This window comes from Lissotriton vulgaris, chromosome 2_1, assembly GCF_964263255.1.
Source record: "Lissotriton vulgaris chromosome 2_1, aLisVul1.2, whole genome shotgun sequence".
Lineage (NCBI taxonomy): Eukaryota > Metazoa > Chordata > Amphibia > Caudata > Salamandridae > Lissotriton > Lissotriton vulgaris.
This window is the reverse complement of record NC_141687.1, coordinates 254,648,405-254,667,155: the sequence shown is the minus strand read 5'-3', so window position 1 is coordinate 254,667,155 and position 18,751 is coordinate 254,648,405. Positions and strand designations below refer to the sequence as shown.

Below are 18,751 nucleotides of genomic sequence, written 5' to 3'. Positions count from 1 at the left end.
GGAAATGTCTCCACAAAGAAATCATCTTCCTCGTGGACTTCATGTATGTCTACCTTGTGGAAAGTAGCTGCCCTTTATATCACCTCATGATACGCCTTTGTGTCATCCAGGGGTGATGCTCTTATCCGATAATGATCTAAATCAGGGTTAACCAGGGGATCGACATCAAAGTCGCTCAACAGGTCAATAGTGGGTCCCTGTTAGAATCTAGCATCAAAAGTGTCTGTGGTGTGTAAAGGTCTGCCTTCTACATGAGAGGAGCATGGGGAATCCTCTGATGAATGTGGAGGTGGTGACTGGTATGGTGATGGATGTGCTGGTGGAGGTGTGAGAGGTGGTGATGGAGAAGGAAGTGGGGGAAGAGGAGCAGGAAAATGAGGCACATGTAGGAGAGTGCTAGTGCCTATTTTCTTGTTCATTTATGCCTGGGAGCGACTCCAAAGCAAGCTCTTCCTTGATGGTGAGTTTTGTTTTTCGAGGCAAAGTCTCTGGAGGTTTGGGAGGCTATTCCTTGGAGATCTTTACCATCTAATGATGAAACAACCAATTCTGCCTCGCATCAAACTCCTCTATACTCACAGTCCTCATTGTTCGGAGACCAGAGGGTGAGGGGGCGGGAGAAGGGTTCGTCTTCTTCCTCAGAGTTTGAAAAGAATAACGCCTCTGGGCTACGAGTTGGTTGATGGAGTAAAATGCCCGAATCACTGTTGTCTTCACTCTCCTAGAAATCAGTTGAGGGCTGTTCCCTGAAGATATCAGGGATATTGTTGGAGGCTTGCTGGTGCATCCTCGGATGTTTCCACCTTCTCTATTTTCAATAGAGAAGAGTTCTCTTTGAGGGGAGGGTCAGGTAGGCCTCACGTGTTTTTGTCGTGGTTGAAGGAGAGGCAGGGGTTACACACCTCATGCCGATCTTTTCACTGGAACTTCAAGTGGCACTGGAGAAGGGTTCTGGAAGGGTGTCCATTTCATCACCCTATGGGCATTCTCAAAAACGCTGCCATCGACAAGGGGCATGTGGTCCGAGGAGGCCCCGAAGTCCTGACAGTTAGTAGTTGTTCACAGTCTGTCTCCAAACATGACGCCGCTGAGCAAAAAAGGCTTTTAAGCTCCCCCCCCACCCCGGTTCTTCCAGGTTCTTCCAGGTCTCTGAGAGTATCGTAATTGAATTGCCTGGTCAGGACTGAACGAGTGCATAAGGAAGGGGTTGAACTTGGAACCCTGGTAGCACACACTAATTCAATGGAGGAAAAAGCAATTTAACAGGGAGTTGGTACACATGTGCATTACCAACTAAGGGAGGAGACACCATATACCTCATGGTAGCAGGATTATGCAGAACAGGTGTACCAACTGCAACAAATGCTGGAAACATATATACACACACACACACACCTACATACATGCAGATATACATACACATATGTACTCTGATATTCAGACATGATAACTCACAACGTGGAGTGAATCAGCTCTAAGTTGTTTCTCCACTTTCAAGTTCAATCCCAGTCAAAATGGCTTCTGTTAATGTCTAGTCTCTTTGAGAAGGTGCACTACAAAATAAAGTCCTTAGATCAGTGTCGTGATATTCCTGCAACTGAAGTTGCTTTAAGCTCCTATTCTGCTACTCTCATTTCATCAGTTTTTCTGCATACCTGCATGATCCCATATCTGTTGGATTTGTTTCTTAGCCCCTTTTCTATAGAGCAGGATTCGGACATACTGTTTCAGTTATTTTCATTACAAAAGGAGTACAAATATGTTATGTTGAACTATTGACAACACCCAGAAAAAGGTCAAATGGTTCCCAGCCTATTTAGAGTGTAGCTTCACTGAAACAGGTATAAATATTACATATTTTCCAATACAAACTACCTGTTATCAGTCAAAGCAGGGTGATGACATCTTCCGATGAGATTCATCCCCTTCTCAAGTCACAGAAGAAATAAGAAAGCTGGAACTGAAAGCTACCCATTTAAGTTCCCAGTGGTTACACACTGTTCCAATCATTCCTAATTCATTGATTTTCTGTTGTCTCTTAGATTTCCAACAACTTAACTTATACCCTTTCTCAACAAAACCACCACAGCGATCAATTACAGCTATAAAGATGCAGTTACAAAACAATATATAGCATTAAAAAAGGATCATTTTTAGTATACATCAGTTAATAATGCAATGCACCTGTTACTGATAATGTACATAGCTTGTTTGATGATACATATAAAAAATAATGCTCCCTGGGCACCTATTATTTACTTATCACACCCTTGGCTTCTCCGCGCAGCGGATTTTAGCGCTGCCGCGGGTCACATCAACAATCTTCTTTGCAGCCATCAACGAGAGCCCTATGGCCACGCCCACTACAGCTAGGCCACGCCCCCACCAAAGGCATTTAAGCAGCGCTGATCACTAGCGCGAGCCAGATAATCCTACTTCCTGAGGCGGAAGCCGGGAGATTGCTTGTCTGCATTTTTTTAATAAAATCAACCGTGAGACTGTTTTTATTTACCTCTCCTCTCCCTGGGCACCTATTATTTACTTATCACACCATTGGCTTCTCCGCGCAGCGGATTTTAGCGCTGCCGCGGGTCACATCAACAATCTTTCTTTGCCGCCATCAAAGAGAGCCCTACGGCCACGCCCACTACCGCTAGGCCCGGCCCCCCCTTTCTATAAACCATGTGCTTTCCCCGGACGCGCAGCGGGCGCGCCGTTTGCGCGCCAAAGGCAACTCCGTCTGCGCCCGTCATCGCCAAGACATCGCCTCTCGCCTGTCCCCCTGGTCAAGTTCTATGGGAAATTCGCCATTATGATAGGGAGCTACTACTTGCCCAGAACCCTGGCCAGACCTGTGATGAGCTATCAGGCCACCTTGAACAGACATGCTTACAATGTAAATCTTGTGAATTCACAACACCTAGTCCCTGCCTATCTGGGCACAGGTCAGACTCGTTCAAACAAACACCTATTACCGTCCTCCAACTGAATGTTAGGTCTCTCGCAAAACACCACTTAGAGGTATACACACTCCTCCTTGATGAGAACCCTGACATTCTTCTTCTATGTGAAACATGGCTTCGTGATGACATGACCAGTCTACCGAACCTCACGTTGCCAGACGGCTATTTGATCAAGACCTTAAATAGAGACGCTAGAGGCGGCGGCATAGCAGTCATCGATAAAAATCAATATAGCTGCTCTTTTATCAAGGAAGATATCTGTGGCTGTGAAAGCGCTCAATTTAAGATCATTATGGGCCCACATTTTGCTCTGTCAGGGCTTTATATCTATCGACCCCCTGGACCTGCTTCTAAGTTCATCAAAGCTCTCCTTGAGGTGGCCAACTCCTTGGTTGTGGGTTCGGCTAACTTCACAATATTAGGAGATCTAAACCTCCATTTTGATTTGACTCATGACCCTACCATCAAAAATCTCCTGGCGGACCTTGCGGCCTTACAACTAGACTTTTTAATTCAGAATGCTACGCACTTGGCTGGGCATGTATTAGACCCTGTCTTTACTAATATCCCGGAGGTTAGGAGAGATGTGCCCAAACCTATGGGATGGACAGATCACTATTTAATCAAATTTACTATGATGGTCAGGGAAATGTTCAACAAGGACGAGCCAACCCGGCGCTTCAAGAGGCCCTGGCATAAACTTACAACCAAGGACCTCCACTCTACTCTAGGAGCATTCCATTATGAGACTAATATGGATGTCAATATGGCGTACGCCGCCTTCCATGACTGGATTACCAGAGGATTAGATGCCCTCATTCCAGCTAAATGGACTAAGGGGCGCAGATCCCCCTCCAACCCATGGTAGAACGATACTTTGAGATCCATGCGGAAAGATAGTAAAAAAGCCGAGCGAATCTGGAGAAGGGAATACAAAGATAGGGATAAAGCATTTTATCTGGCGAAACAAAAACTTTATCACAAAGCTATCTGGTCCGCGCGTGCTTATTTCTACGCAGAAGAAATCAACTCTAGCCCGAATCCCACCAAATGTATCTTTAAATTGCTGCAAGAACTGCAGAGTAGCAGAACCCCTGTCTCCAGTATCACCTCCGCGCAGCAGTGCGAGGACCTTGCCATTTTCTTTGTAGAAAAAGTGCAAAAAATATATAGGTCATTCCCGCAGCATTCTTTAGACCCACTTAACTCCACTAATTCCAACATTAATGGCACCACATTGACGCTTATACCAGAAATCTCGCACGATGATTTAACTAAACTCTGCAGGAAAGTTAAGTCTGGCTCTCCTGCAGATCCCATGAGGCCGGCTCAATTCATTGAGTCTTTAGAACACTTTCTACCATCCTTGGCCTCTATACTTAATCTTTCTTTCTCTTCGGCCAATGTCCCGACTGTCTGGAAACACGCATGGGTTTGCCCAATTATCAAGAAGCCTACTCTGGACCCTTCCAAACTAGAAAACTTCAGGACCATTTCGTTGCTCCCATGGGTGTCTAAACTTGCGGAGGCTCATGTTAGCAACGTATTGTCCCAATATATGCATCAAAATAACATCCTAAACCCATCACAAAACGGGTTCAGGCCGGGCCACAGTACTGAGTCTGCCCTCCTGTCCACGACTGAACACCTCCGGACAATCCTTGATGCCGGTCAGAGTGCTGCGCTGATCCGGTTAGATCTCAGCGCAGCCTTTGATACGGTTTCACATAACATTCTGTTACATCGTCTGGCGACAGTAGGGATTACCGGTCCTGCCCTGGAATGGTTCCGCTCATTCTTGAAGGACAGATCCTTCCGGTGTTGGCTCCCCCATTTCTCTCCCAGGCCCATTACATCGGCCAGGGAGTCCCTCAAGGCTCTGCACTTAGCCCATCCCTTTTTAATCTCTATGTGCAGCCACTTGCGGTAGTGGCTAAGGAGTGGGACCTCACGCTTGTGTCTTATGCAGATGACACGCAGCTGGTCATCACTCTCACCGAAGGACCATCTACTTCGGCCTCGAGATTCAGGAGTGGGCTGGCTGCAGTAGCCCAGTGGATGACGGACAATTGCCTGCAGCTCAATGCAGGTAAGACGGAGGTGCTGCTTGTTGGGAGGAATACCAGCTATTGGAACGAGCACTGGTGGCCCTCTTCTCTGGGCACCATTCCACTGCCTAAATCCTTAGTCAAAAACCTGGGAGTCTGGATAGACTCCTCGCTTAGCTTCCAGAACAACTCAAAAAAAGTGGCAGCTACTTGTGTGGGCCTGCAGAGGAGTCTTAACCCGATACTCAAATTCTTTGACTCTAAAATCCGGCAACTCATTGTACAATCCACAATCCTCTCTCGTTTGGACTATGCCAGTGTTTTATTTTTGGGCGCAAACAAAGCGGAGATAGCGCGATTGCAACGAGTTCAGAACTCGGCAGCAAGATCCTTGGTGGGTCTTCTCCGCAGATGCTCTGTCAGAGCTACCATTCGAAAGCTGCATTGGTTTCCCATTGAATCTCGTATTCAATTTAAAACCCTCACCTGGCATTCAAGATCCTCAAATCCAGATGCCCAGAACTCCTGCGCCCGCTTCTAACACCTTATGTGCCACAGCGCAGTCTGCGCTCACTAGGCCAACACCTAGTGATAGTACCCCGCACAAAGCGGTGCCGTATTGGTGGTCGCTCCTTTAGGGTTCTGGGAGCTAAACTCTGGAACGCATTGCCACTGAATATTCGCTCCTTGGAAAACCTGTCCGCCTTCCGGAAAGCCGTTATGACCCATCTGTTCCCCTCTCCTTAGGACTTCCTGTCTCAGCTCTCTCTCTGCTATTGGTATGGTACTTGTGGATCCTCAGTGCCGGGGCCCCTCTTTGCTGGGGCAGCTGTTGCACTTAATCAAAATGTTAAAACATAACATAACAACTCATAATTAAAGGAATCAATCTCTTCTGTGCTTGAAGTCCCAAATCTCCTCACCATAGATATTAGAAAAACAGGAATTAAAAAATGGTAGATACAACGGAGTTTTTTTTGCAATTTTTTTTTTTTTTTATAAACTGCAAATACAGTCAACATAGTCTCTGACAGGTGAAGATTTAGAATAATGTAAACAATGACTCAAGGTCTACCGCTTCTTGTACATTTACATATTGTACTGGCTACCATTGGTGACTGTCCTGCAGGTGCAGAAATAAATAATCGATGGTCCTTCTTTCCACGGTTTCATTTGTATTTCTTTGACTAGCATAAAATATTTGTCCAAGTGTGCAGTCTCATTTTTGGTATACGAGTCTTCATCAGCAGATTATCAGATCTGTGGAGTTACCCATCTGAGGAATTCTGAACTGCCACTTGAATATTGGTCTTTTCAGAGGCTTTTTTCTTCTCTTCAATGTGTCGCTGGATGATTTTCCTATTAGCAGAAATATAGAATCAACAATCACAACCAAGGACTAGTGTGTGCGCCTATACAGTGTGAATGAGACACAAAATAGAGGTTTTCAGAAAAAACTGAATGTGCAATAACAAAATGGAAGGTGATAAATGCTGCAGCGATCATTTTTTTTCTTAAAAGGTCCTTCCGTTCAAAATTCCTGCATACCATTATCCTATATTCAACACACAGGCCTACATTTTTTTCATCAAAACAAATAGCCAAAATGTGACTGCTTTACGAGTAACCAGACATGTTGAATAGACAAATTTAATGCTGAAAATGTCATAGTAGGGGAGTACTAGCAGAGAGAGAAGACACACAGTCGGGCACATGTACACCATTTTCTTGTAATAGAATTTGAAATTTGCTAGTAATTTCAAGTAGTGTCTACAATCCCAAAATGATTAAGCTTAGAACATAGATTTTATGTAAATTATATACATCCCAGACTAACTACAAGAGTCACTGTTTGTGGGCTCGGAATCTAAACAATATTTCCTTAATAAGGTATGTGAAGTATTCCAAATAACATAAAAGGTTACCTATACGTAACTATGAGGATGCAGCTTGTTCTGTTGTAGATCTGCATGCAGAGCACACTACTGCCATTTTTCAAAATCATTGGTTCAGCTTCATGAACAACTAGAATGACTTCATACAGCTCAGACTACTCCCCTTGATCTAGCATTCACTGTCTCGGTTCCCATGAAGTGTGTAAGTGTGTATAAGGTTTTTGTGTTGATCTTTTCTGATATTGTCAGGGGTGAGCAAAGTAAAACTACAACTGAACTAGCTGTAAACTGATGCTACAGGAAACATTTTCTGTTTGCAGCATGCATCTGTACTTTCATTACCTGTATAACAGTATTCTTTCCAACCAGCAACTGGTGGTGGAATGGGAAAAGGTCTTTAAAAATGATTGATTTACGACAGCCTCTTTTATACAATGAGCTTCCAACATTATAGTGTTAAGTGAATGTATTCCCAGAGGACATTATTGATGCATATCAGAAGAGGTCATGGTATCGATCAAATCAATGGCCATCTCATATGCATGGAATGTGGTCTGGGTAGGGCAGAGATTTGTTGATTAGCATGGGCAGCACAGGTTTGGATGCAACGTACTGGTTATGCTGACGCCCTTCATTTGACTGGGCAAATGTAAACAATGGCTAGTTTGTAATGCAAGAACTTTTTTGTGATTGGTTTACTAAATGGAGGCCTTACTCCATCTAAAGTGAAGTAAATGTTCTGCTGTTTACTGGGGATTAGTGAGGGAAGAAAGGAATCTGTTTTAACATTTTTAATAAGGTTTACATACAGTGAACACAGATGTATGTCCACACCACATTACTAACATAAATAATAGCTGTCTATAAAACCAAATTCTGCGACAGAGTTAACTATGGCACAACTGAATTCACAGTCCTGCCATGTCTTATATATGGGCTGGCAATGGGGTAAATCTCAAGATGATTTGCGAGTGGAATTCCATCAGACGTAAACATCTCTTTTGGTGATTAGCGGAAATGTATGTAGAGGGATTGAAATGTGGTTAATTTCCCCATTAGCTTTAATTGTCTCCATACTTAAGCCATCTGGCCATTCATTGGATGTAGTGGCTTATAGGCCACCTTCCATGCTAAATTTAGATGAGAAAATTCTTAGTAAAGTACTGGCTAACTGCCTGAAACCAAAACGAATGAGAGGCAAAGGAAAGAGTTATGTGGGAAAGGCCTAAGTTTCCCAAACTTATATACATTAGGGTGTCTCCTAGAACAAGCAGTCACGTAGCCCAGCTCCTTGGTGCTCACTAGGCACACTACATGTGTTCTTAAAGAATCCTCGCCCACCGGCTGATCACGTGGCATGTTTCATTGTGAGGAACTCACCTGCAGGTGGGCTCAACCTCGCAGTGGGAGGGAGCACTTTGATATTCTCTATGAATATTAGGACAGAGAAGGTTTAAAAATAACTTCAGGGAACCCAAGCCTGATTCTTTAATAAGAGAGGTCCTGTGACATGGTTAAAAGCATAACATGACTCAAAGAGGCCTTTTCCAAGCCACTGTGTCTATTCTATGTCGGCATGTTTAATCTGCTTTGCAAGATGCTCCGATTTCATCAGGACCTCTAAAAGCATTGTACTCCACACCTGTACTGAGCAGGAGTTATGCATCTACATGCATTCCAAACAAGAACAAGAGATAGTTATCCAACCCTTCAATACGGGGCGAGTTGATTGGAAACTGGAGATTATCTACTTCAAGATTTCTGAAAAAAGTATAAGGAACACAGAAACAAGAAAGTTGGTCTCAGGGAGCTGAATTGGGACAGGACACGCCACAGCGTTTTTTTGCATATACGGCAACAGCTAACATGGAGTAGAGGGCTTGGAGTTCCTGATTATGAGATATATTAATTGGCAGCACATTGCATGGATTGAATTGCAAGACAGCTTGCAGGGTCGAACTAAATAGAATCATGGGAGTTTGGTGAGCTGCATAATGAGGGGCCCTGGTTGCACTTTTGGTGGTGGAACAAAACCCTTTTTGGAAACCGAAGCTTCTCACCACAGCGCTCCATTGCTGCATAGAGCAGATCAATGAGATCAGGTGCAACCCTTTATATGCTCAGATGCGACTTTTGTTAGGGCTACCCACTTAAACGGGGGGATAGGAGAGAGTTTCTTGAAGAGAGGAAATTTCACTGGCTGTCGACTGAGTGAATGGATGGATGGAGATTGATACCCTGGGGAACAGTTACTCAGAGAAGGAGGGGCTCTAGCGCTTGTAGAGCAGGACTTTGGAGTGGCCTCCCGGGACTCAATTATTTTGTCTATGGAGCATTAGTGCTGGCCTTGCGTCACCTCTTGGGAGAACCACACCTAGAGCCTCCCACACGACCTACTGCAGATTGTACTTACTTTTTGTAATGGTCGTCAACTTTTTTTTTGGTTTTACAAGGCAATGATCTCTATCGTCTCAGATAGCTTACTATCTCTGTGCGCCATGTGGGAAAACATAATAAATAAGCAATTTCATGGAAAAGAATGGGAGCAGGCCCTAAAATGCCGATACACAATCTCCAGAAACACCTGCTTTAAAAGAATGCATTTAACTATTTACACATACCTTACACCCCATAGTTTTAACACGATGATGCAAACCACCAACTTAAGCTGACCCAGATGTGCACTAGTTGATGCACACATGGTCTGGAGCTGCCCAGGGAGTGCTCATTTCTGGCTGGGGTTGCATCAGAGTTGGAGAAAACAGTGAACAGACAGACATTAAATAGAGGGACAATCTGGTTGCTCAGCTAGCATGTTAGGCAGATATTGAAAAAACTGGCAACAGATTTTCTAATTTGGCTGAGAGTACAGCTTACAGGGGCATTGCATTATGCTGGAAGTCCACAGATGGTCCAAATTTTCAAGGACGTGGGAGAAACATGCTTGACATTCCCACAAGGATCCACTGACATGGGTGCACGGCAAATTTTGCCAACTTCATAAGGTAAATTTTTGATTATTATTATTGCCAGGGGTTCAGCTTCTATGTGCAATATTTATATGTGACAAAAAAACTGTTTCTTAAGGTGGCAAAATAAACATTGACAATAGTACATATTACAAGTATCCTTGTACGAATCTATTTAAAGGATGGAATAGAACGCAAGGCTCGAAAAATCCACACGCACGCTCGCGAGCCAGATTTAATTAGGGTGAGCTATTTTTAGGCCCTACTCGCCCTTTCTGGCGAGTAGGAAAATAATCTGACTTGATCTCGGTCTCTGAAAGCAGAGGAAATGTGACAAGAGAGCATGATTTAAAGGCGCATATTGCTCACAAAGTAAATGAGCAATAAAAATGCTTTTAAATCACATTGGCTTGCCTTCACAGAAAGAGGTCAAGTGCATTCCAGTTTGGTCGAGTAGAATTAAATGATTTTGGAGCCCTGGAATGTATAAATCAGAGGTAAAAAAAAAGGCAAATTGAACATTGATAAAAGTAAATACAAGTATTATTTTGGTGACCTGTTTAAAGGAGGAGAGAGGAACGATCGAGTGGAGGCAAACTGGAGGCATAGACTGAGAATGAGAGTGGCGTTGAGACATTCTGAAAGTGATTATGAGATACAATTGACGTTATTCTATTTATAGAAAATTGAAGGGTTCATGAATTCATGCAGTGGAGCTGTTATGGGCATGACAGCTTATGAAAGGATGTAGGAGGAAGAGTACGAGTTCCTAAGGTTTCTGTAGTAGCATTGATGGATAGGTATTGTTTTAAGGCTAGCAGTGGTTTAAGGATGTGTAGCCGTGCAAAGAACTAATCTCAACAGGAAGGCTGTTTGGAGTGTTCCTCCAACCACTTTCAGAGTTTTGTCAGCCTCTACTTTGGGATGATCAGTTTGCACTAGGAGGTGGTGCGTAGAACCAGTGATGGTTGATGAACTTGAAGAGATATGGTAGGTACTCAGGTGTTTGTGTGTTGATGGATTTTCACATAAGACAGAAGACCGTGTGTTTTATTATTTGTTCCATAGTTAACCAATATAGCTGTGGCCTGCAGGAAGAAAGATGGACATTTTGCTTCCATCCAAAAATGATCCCTATGGCTCAGTTTTGAACATGCTGATGTTTTGCAGAGCCTTTGTGAGATTTAGGTATATTGCAATACAATATTGTACTGTTAGAGAGACTGCTTGTAACAGGAGTTTTCTGTGTTGGATGAGAAGGTGAAGGTTATTTTAGATAAAGCATATACAGCATATACTTGGCAGATTCGCTGGTTGCTTACATTCCAGAGTTGAAAGTTGTTAATCAAACAAATGCCACTATGTCTACTGGGGCAAGGGACCGGTCAAGTGAAAGAGGCCAGGAGATATTTAGTAGTTGATTCGTCATTTAGCATTAACCTTTCCGTCTTATCACGGTTTAGGAAAAGGCCGCTGAAGTTCATTCCGTGTTTTACAAGGAGAAGGCATTCAGTGAATGCTTCAGTATTAAAGTTGTTGCTGAGGTCTACTAGAAGGTGTGTGTTGTTTGCGTATAACTGCCATTTAAAGACGTTCATATTGATCAGTGGACTAGAGGCCACAATCTAAAAGGAGGGTCAGGGATGCTGATCCTTGGAGGAACACCATAGACAATAGTGGTAGTCTTATATGTATACAGAGTTTTATCTGCAGCTTTTGTTATTGTAGGAAAGATTTAAACCATTCCCAAGTTTGTCAGTAAATTTAAACCAGAATGCCGTGCAGTTTAAGAACGTTTTGCGATTGTCACTCAAGTTAACACTTTTACTCTGATGTCCATCACTGTGGTATCAAAACCTTTTAGCAGACAGAATCCCGACTGTGTCAGCAAGCAGATTGCTGAATTCTATGTAGTTCTGAAGTTGGTTGGCTACCTCTGCTTCAATGACCTTCATCAGGAAATAAAGCATCAAGATGGGTAAACAGTTTCTTGGAGGGGAGGCATCGGGTTGGTTTCTTTCTTACAGTGGGGGAAAACAACGGTGTGTTTTAGAGTGCAAGAGAAGTGACCTCTTAGTATGAAAGTACTGATGAGGCAGCAGATATTTCCAGCTAAGGCTGCAATGTTTGCTTTTTGAGTTTGGTGGGCCATGCTGTTAGCACTGACCAGGTGGTCTCAATGTTGATACTCTCCCAATGACTTATTTGGCTGAGATTGGGTAGAAGGGTGGCAGGGGCTAGTGTGAAAGGTTGTTAAACCAGAGCAGTTGAGGGAATATTTGGAGATTCTTTTGTCACATTTGAGAGATCCTGGTGTACATGAAGTAGGGCCATATGTATCATAGTTCCGTTTTGCGATTCCTAAATAGCGATTAAGGAATCGCTATTTAGGAATCGCAAAATGGTATGTATGAAGAAAATCGCTTTTTATTAGCGATTCCTTAATCTTCCTTAATTGCGAATTCGCATTTTGCGAATTCGCAATTAAGGAATAATTTTCAATGCATTCCTATGGGCCAGTAGGCCCATAGGAATGATTGCGAAATAATTCTCAAATTGCGAATTCGCAATTTGCTAATCGCAATTTGAGAATTATTGCAAGGGTGCAGGGGTGTCTCAAGGACACCCTGCTGCACCCCTGTAAATTACATGTGTGTGCATATGGCACACATACATGCCCAATGGGCATGTATGTGCGTCATATGCCACCCTCACAAATGCACAATTGTGCATATTTACAAGAAATCGCAAATTACCACCAACTACAAGTTGGTGGTAATTTGCGATTTCTAAACCTGAAATTGCAAGTTTAAAAAGCTTCATACATAGCATTTAAGGAATCGCAAAATTGCGATTCCTTAAATGCTTAAGCAAAATAAGGAATCGCAATTTTTTGTGATTCCTTATTTTGCTAATGTTTCTTACGTTTCAAAATCGGTAAAAAGGCCGTTTGCGATTCGCTAAGGCCGAAATTCTGCGAATTTCAGCCTTAACGAATCGCAAAAGGCTTGATACATAAGGCCCGTAATATTTATTATGGGTTCCATTTTTTCTCCTAGGTGATGGTCAATCAAGTAGCAGGCGTCTGAACTGATGTAGGGCAGTGCATGCAGTTCTCAACTGTACAATTTTTATTCAAGATAACTTAGGTTTTCGATCTTCATCAGGATGCAGAGTTACAAATTATTAGGAATCCAAAGAGGGAATAGGATGTTCTATACTAGTTTTTAAAGGTAACGTTTCTCATTTCTGATACATTTCAAAATACTGGATTTATATAAAAGCAGCATTAAAAAAAAAGTGTATAAATACTTTTTTCGCCTAGCTTTTTCCAAGAAGTACTCGGGAGTTGTACGGATCTTTTGCCTTTTCAAAGGGTTCTTCACTAACTTCTTTTTCTGTTTGCTGAAAAGAAAACAGATGTTACTAGATGGTGTTACTGAAGTCAAAAAGGAGGCAGAAAGCAAATGTAAAATAAGCGATCCATGGTTGAAGATAATATTTTTAAAAAATGACCGGCCTTGTTCTACAATATTGTGTGGGTAGACTAGGACTACCACTTGCCGATGCACCACTTCCAAGCAATGTGCATGACATGCTTTCTCAGAAAGGCTTTGGCAGCGGAAAGGAGACCATGCTTGGACCGCTCATACCACTTATATATTAAAGATCAATCTACTTCTTACCATACATTTTTGTAAACTGCATTCAAACAAGATATAGCCATATTGTCTTTTTTTCTACACTGCTCTCAAAAGTCTATTAACAAAAGCAATTTTAATTTTGCTAACAATGCACATGGGGTTTAAAGGCAAACAGCAACAAATGCTGCACTCTTTATGTTTAAGCAGTCATGGAAGAAATGACTCACCTTTGTAGTTTGTGGAAATGCTTGATGTAATCAGGCACTGGGCAGCCAGCATGCTGGATAACATTAGCTATGCTGAAAAAGAGAATGCAGGGTCTTTAATACTACAGCACTGGAGTGTGCAGCATAAGCGTATTATCTCAAGAGCGCAAGCACATAAGGGAACTGTAGTAGAAAACCAGTGGTACAGTGGTGAGGATTTCTACCCAAGTGCTACTTTGCACGCATAGTATAAACGCATTTTCCCAACAGATGACTACTTGCTGTCCTCAGATTTAGAGGCAATCTGATCTAAATATATTTTGTCAGGATGATTCTTGAACTACTAGAAAAGACCAATCTAATACTACGATATTTTAAAATTCAGTAGGGCATCAAAAAGAAGCAGCAGGAGTGGAGAAAGAGTAAGTATGTGCTTTCCTGTTCCGCACAGTTCCGCCCCCCCCTGTCCAATTTTCTAGGTTTGATATATGACTGTTATCAGCTCAGACCAGTGGAATCAGCTAGCAATACATAGTGCTAGCACCTACTTAAGGATGTTCATTCTAAAACTCTACCCATTTTTTTCATAACACTATCTCAAACGGAGAGTCTCAGAAAATCTAAAAAAGTGATTCAAAAAAGGATTGCCTAAAAAGAACCTGTTTGTAGTTCTATGTCAAATTGACACCCGACAGCTAAACATACAGTAACATAACTTTATGCATATGCTTTAATATTTACAACTACAATTTCTCTTCCATTAGGTCTAGCAATGAATGCAGCAACAAACATAATCTGGTTTTGAGAAACATCCAGAATGAAAATGAAACCCAGGTAAGACCTTGGGACGAGTAGTAGATTCAAAAACATCAATGTTTGTTTCACGAACTTTAAAACATGAAAATAGAGAGTTGAAAGGGTTAAGACAAACAGCTCAACCAGTGACAAACCCAGTCAGTCTTGCTTTTCAACCAATAGTGTTTGTAACTGGAGGGGGTGGACTGTGTATGTTGGATTGGAGTGGGGTGGATTGAAATGGGGTAGGAGAGGTCCATTTGGGGGGTAGAGTGGGGTGGACTGGATTAGGGTGGGCGAATTTGGTTCGAGTGGGCGGACTGGATTGAAATTATAGGACTGTAGTGGGGTCGATTGGATTAGAGTGGGATGAATTGGAAGAGGGTGGAGTTGTGGACTGTGGCACTCGTACTGCTTGATTTGAGTGCCGCTTTCGACACAGTGTCACATACCATACTACTAAAAGCTTTACAATCACTGGGCGTTGTCGGTGCAGCACTCAAATGGCTCACTGATTTTCTGGCTGATTGTACTTTTTGGGTTTTCTCTCCGTCAGCCAGTTCTTAAGTCCCATGCTTCCCCCCACGGAGTACAGCAGGGCTCAATTCTCAGCCCACTACTGTTCAATGTCTATGTAAGGCCTCTGGCAACGATTGCTGAAGATGCTCGGTTGTCTATTTTCTCCTACACCAATGACACCAAGCTAATCTTCTCCCTTTCTACTAAAGAGGCATCTAAATCATCCTCTCTCCAACTTAACGGCGAAAAAACAGAAGTACTAATTTTGGAGAAAAACAAAGATCTCTGGGGCCACCAGCGTAGGCCTCCTCAAATGGGTGCTCTTCCCCAACCTGCGCGACAGGTCCGCAATCTAGGTGTGATCATGGACGACCAGCTTTCAATGAAGCATCAAGCAGTTAAGGTCGCCTCAACCTGCTTCACCATCCCAAAGTGGCTCAAAAAATCCTTTGGATGTTGCCTGGTCCCACGCAATGAACTGTGGTACAGGCTCTTATTACTTACAGGCTGGACTATGGCAACATCCTGTATCTAGGATCCAATAAGGAGGTGATTCGTAAACTTCAGGTGGTGCAGAGCTCGGCAGCCAGGTTACTCTGCCAGGTTCCTAGAATGGCCTCCGTCTCAAGCTCGCTCCTTGACCTTCACTGGCTCAGGTTGGAGAACCGCATTAAATTCAAGGCTCTGAGCTATATGCACAAAATCAAATCTGATACAGCACCCCAGTATCTGAACGTCTTAGTTCATCCCTACCATCCACCGCGCCTCCTTCGCTCCTCCACTCAGGATACATTTTTGGTTCCCAGGACCAGATTGTCACGAATGGGTGGTCGGTCTTTCTCTTGCCTGGGCTCTTCTCTGTGGAATTTGCTCCCAATGTCACTTCAGAATGAAACCATCTCTGCGAATTTCCGTAAATGCTTAAAAACTTGGTTATTCAATCAATTGTCTCTTTTCATTCTGCTCGTGTCTGATAGCGCGGGGAAACCTCTGGGTAGCTGTGCGCTTTAGAAAATGAATTAATTAAATTAATTGTGTGAAGTGGGGTGGATTATATTTTATTGAAGTTGGGTGGGGTGGATTAGACTAGTAGATTTGAGTGGGGGAGCTGATTGGAATGGGGGAGTAGAGTGGGGTGGACTGGTTTGGTCAGGGTTGGATTGGAGTGGATTTATCTGGGGTTGGGTGTATTGATTGGGTGGGAGGATTGGATTGGGGTACAGTGAGGTGGATAGAGTAGGGTTGAATGGAGTAGAGTGGGGTGCATTGGAGTTTTGTGGGGTGCATTGGAGTGGGGTGGGTTGAAGAGTACTGGGGCGGATTGCAGTAAATTGGAAAGAGGTGGACTGGAATGGGGTGGACAGGTGTGGTGGACTGGGGTGGGGTGGATTGAACTGGGGTGGGGTGGATTAGATTGTGGTATGGTGGACTGGATTGGGGTAGGGTGGACTGGATTGGGGTTGCGTGGATTGGATGGGATTTGTGTGGATTGGAGTGAAAGTGGATTGGAGTGGATTGGATGGATTGGGCGGAGTGGATTGGAGTGGGACAGGGTGGATTGGAGTGGGGTGGATTAAAATGGGCTGGATATGAGTGGGGTGGATTGGACTGGAGGAGGTTGGATTGAATTGGAACGGGGTTGGTTGAGTTTGAAGGGTGGGTGGATTGGAGTGGGGCGGATTAAATTGGATTAGCGTGAGATGGAATGGAGTGAGGTAGAGGTTGGATTGGAGTGGGGTGGGTTGGGTTGGAATGAAGTGGGGTGGGTTGGATTGGATTGGAGTGTATAGGATTGGATTGGAGTAGGCTGGATTGGGGCGGGGTGGAGCAGACTGGATTGGGCTATATTGGAGTGGGCTGGATTGGAGTGGGCTACATTGGAGTGGGCTACATTGGAGTGGGCTATATTGGAGTGGGCTATATTGGAGTGGGCTATATTGGAGTGGGCTATATTGGAGTGGGCTGGGCTGGAGAGGGCTGGGCTGGAGAGGGCTGGAGTGGGTTGGTGGAGGGTGGACTGGATTGGAGTGGGGTGGATTGGAGTGGGGTGGATTGGAGTGGGGTGGCTGGACTAGTGTGGGGTGGAATGGATTGACGTAGGTTGGATTGAATTGGGGTGGATTGGTGTGGGGTGAAGTGGGTGGATGATTTGAGTGGGGCGTGTAGGAGTGGGGGAAACTGTGGTGGATTGGTGTGGGGAAGATTGTTCTGGGTGGATTGGTGTGGAGTATTGGAATGTGGTGGACTGGATTGGGGTGAGTGAATTGGAGTGGGGCTGGATAGTGGAGTGGGGTGGATTGGATTGAAGTGGGGTAGGATTGGACTGGTGTGGGGTAGGATTGGACTGGTGTAGGGGGTGGATTAGATTAAACAGGATTGGATTGTGGTGTACTGCACGACTGTGTGTCAAAGTATAATTTAGGAAATTACACGTTAGAAAGAAACAATGCCGGTTTGCAATATTTAGAACAAGATAATCATCATCTTTTGATAACAGCTTGCACCCATGAGCAAAAACAAAGTACAAGTACAAAGTGAGAAAAGAAGACTTGGCAAAAGTAAAGAGTTAACTATAGGAAATAAAGTTGGCAATCTTGTTTTTCCTGCTGGGCACGTTTTTGCCAGTTACATGTTTTCTGTTTTTAGGGCACCAGAAGTTAATAAAAATAACAAAATAGTACCTCTATCACATCGGGAGCAGCGCATGGACACTGATTAAGTTGAATCAATCAGTGTTTGGCCCCTGCTCCACAGAAAAAGGAACAGAAATGATGCTTGGCCTGCAGTGACCAATTACGAAGATGTAAAGAAGAGAGCCTTGCGAACCCAACAAATGCTGAGCAATGGGTGGGCCCAATCCCTTTTTGTTAACAACAGTGTCCCACAAGAGTGACGCATGCACTACTACATGTAGGCATGCAGGCTCAACCCTAAAATGGAAAACAGGCCTTCTCCATACTTGTCATTATAGATAATGAGGTAGCCCTTAAAGTCAAGCCGGACCTGGGCGCAATACGGGAATGAAAACAGTGGTCCGTGACCAACAATTGAGAAACTCACAGTTTCTGTTGCATAGACAATTTATACAACTCCGTTATCGAATAACCTCCAAGAGATATTACTGCATGTACAAAATACCTATTTATGCATTTACACCAGTTAATAGACCACACAAGAAACCAGCGCCAATTTCTGTAATCAATTACAAGGTATTTATTTTAGAACAAATCAAAATTATTTTAGCAATGACCACAGGTTGCGCGCAAAAGGAGAGGTGAAAGGATTTGGTGCCATGTACGTCCCGTTCCCTGTGTGACCTCCGCTGGCGCCCTGGATGTTGTTGAGTGTGGTAGCCATCTTCGGATTCTTTTTTTCTGCGTTTTAGTCTGTAGTCCTTTAGATGGTGCTTTAGTGAATTGTTAGAAATATGTTTTCCCACCTGTTTGTATTCCATGTAGGGGAGGCCAGGTGGGATAACAGCATATCTCCTCCTCTGGGCTTTCAGTGTCGAGGTCATTCCATGTGTCCTCAAAATTTTCTGAGGCATCCTCGTCTTCTGGCACCTTGATGTCTTCCTCGAGAGCCTCATTGCGAGGTTCAGGGCTTGGAGATGGCTCGAGAATCTCCTCTTCTTTCCCATCGGCATTTACTGCCCCTTCGGCGTCAACATTGTCTGCTTCGGCGACGGGGATCTTAGGAATTCAGATTCCTT

The 18,751-nt window shown here is 43.7% G+C and overlaps 1 protein-coding gene across 2 annotated transcripts in view; it reads right to left on the bottom strand.

The window, feature by feature from the left end:
• Positions 1–5,981: 5,981 nt before the first annotated feature.
• Positions 5,982–18,751, bottom strand: part of DDX52 (DExD-box helicase 52) — a 142,914-nt gene continuing 130,144 nt past the window's right edge. For both annotated transcript variants that reach the window (XM_086954873.1, XM_086954874.1), the window contains exons 13-15: positions 13,747–13,818; positions 13,188–13,280; positions 5,982–6,370 (exon numbers count right to left, since the gene is read on the bottom strand). In XM_086954873.1, coding sequence (XP_086810999.1) covers positions 6,280–6,370; positions 13,188–13,280; positions 13,747–13,818 — 256 coding nt within the window. In that variant the 3' untranslated portion in view covers positions 5,982–6,279. The remainder of the gene's footprint in view (positions 6,371–13,187; positions 13,281–13,746; positions 13,819–18,751) is intronic.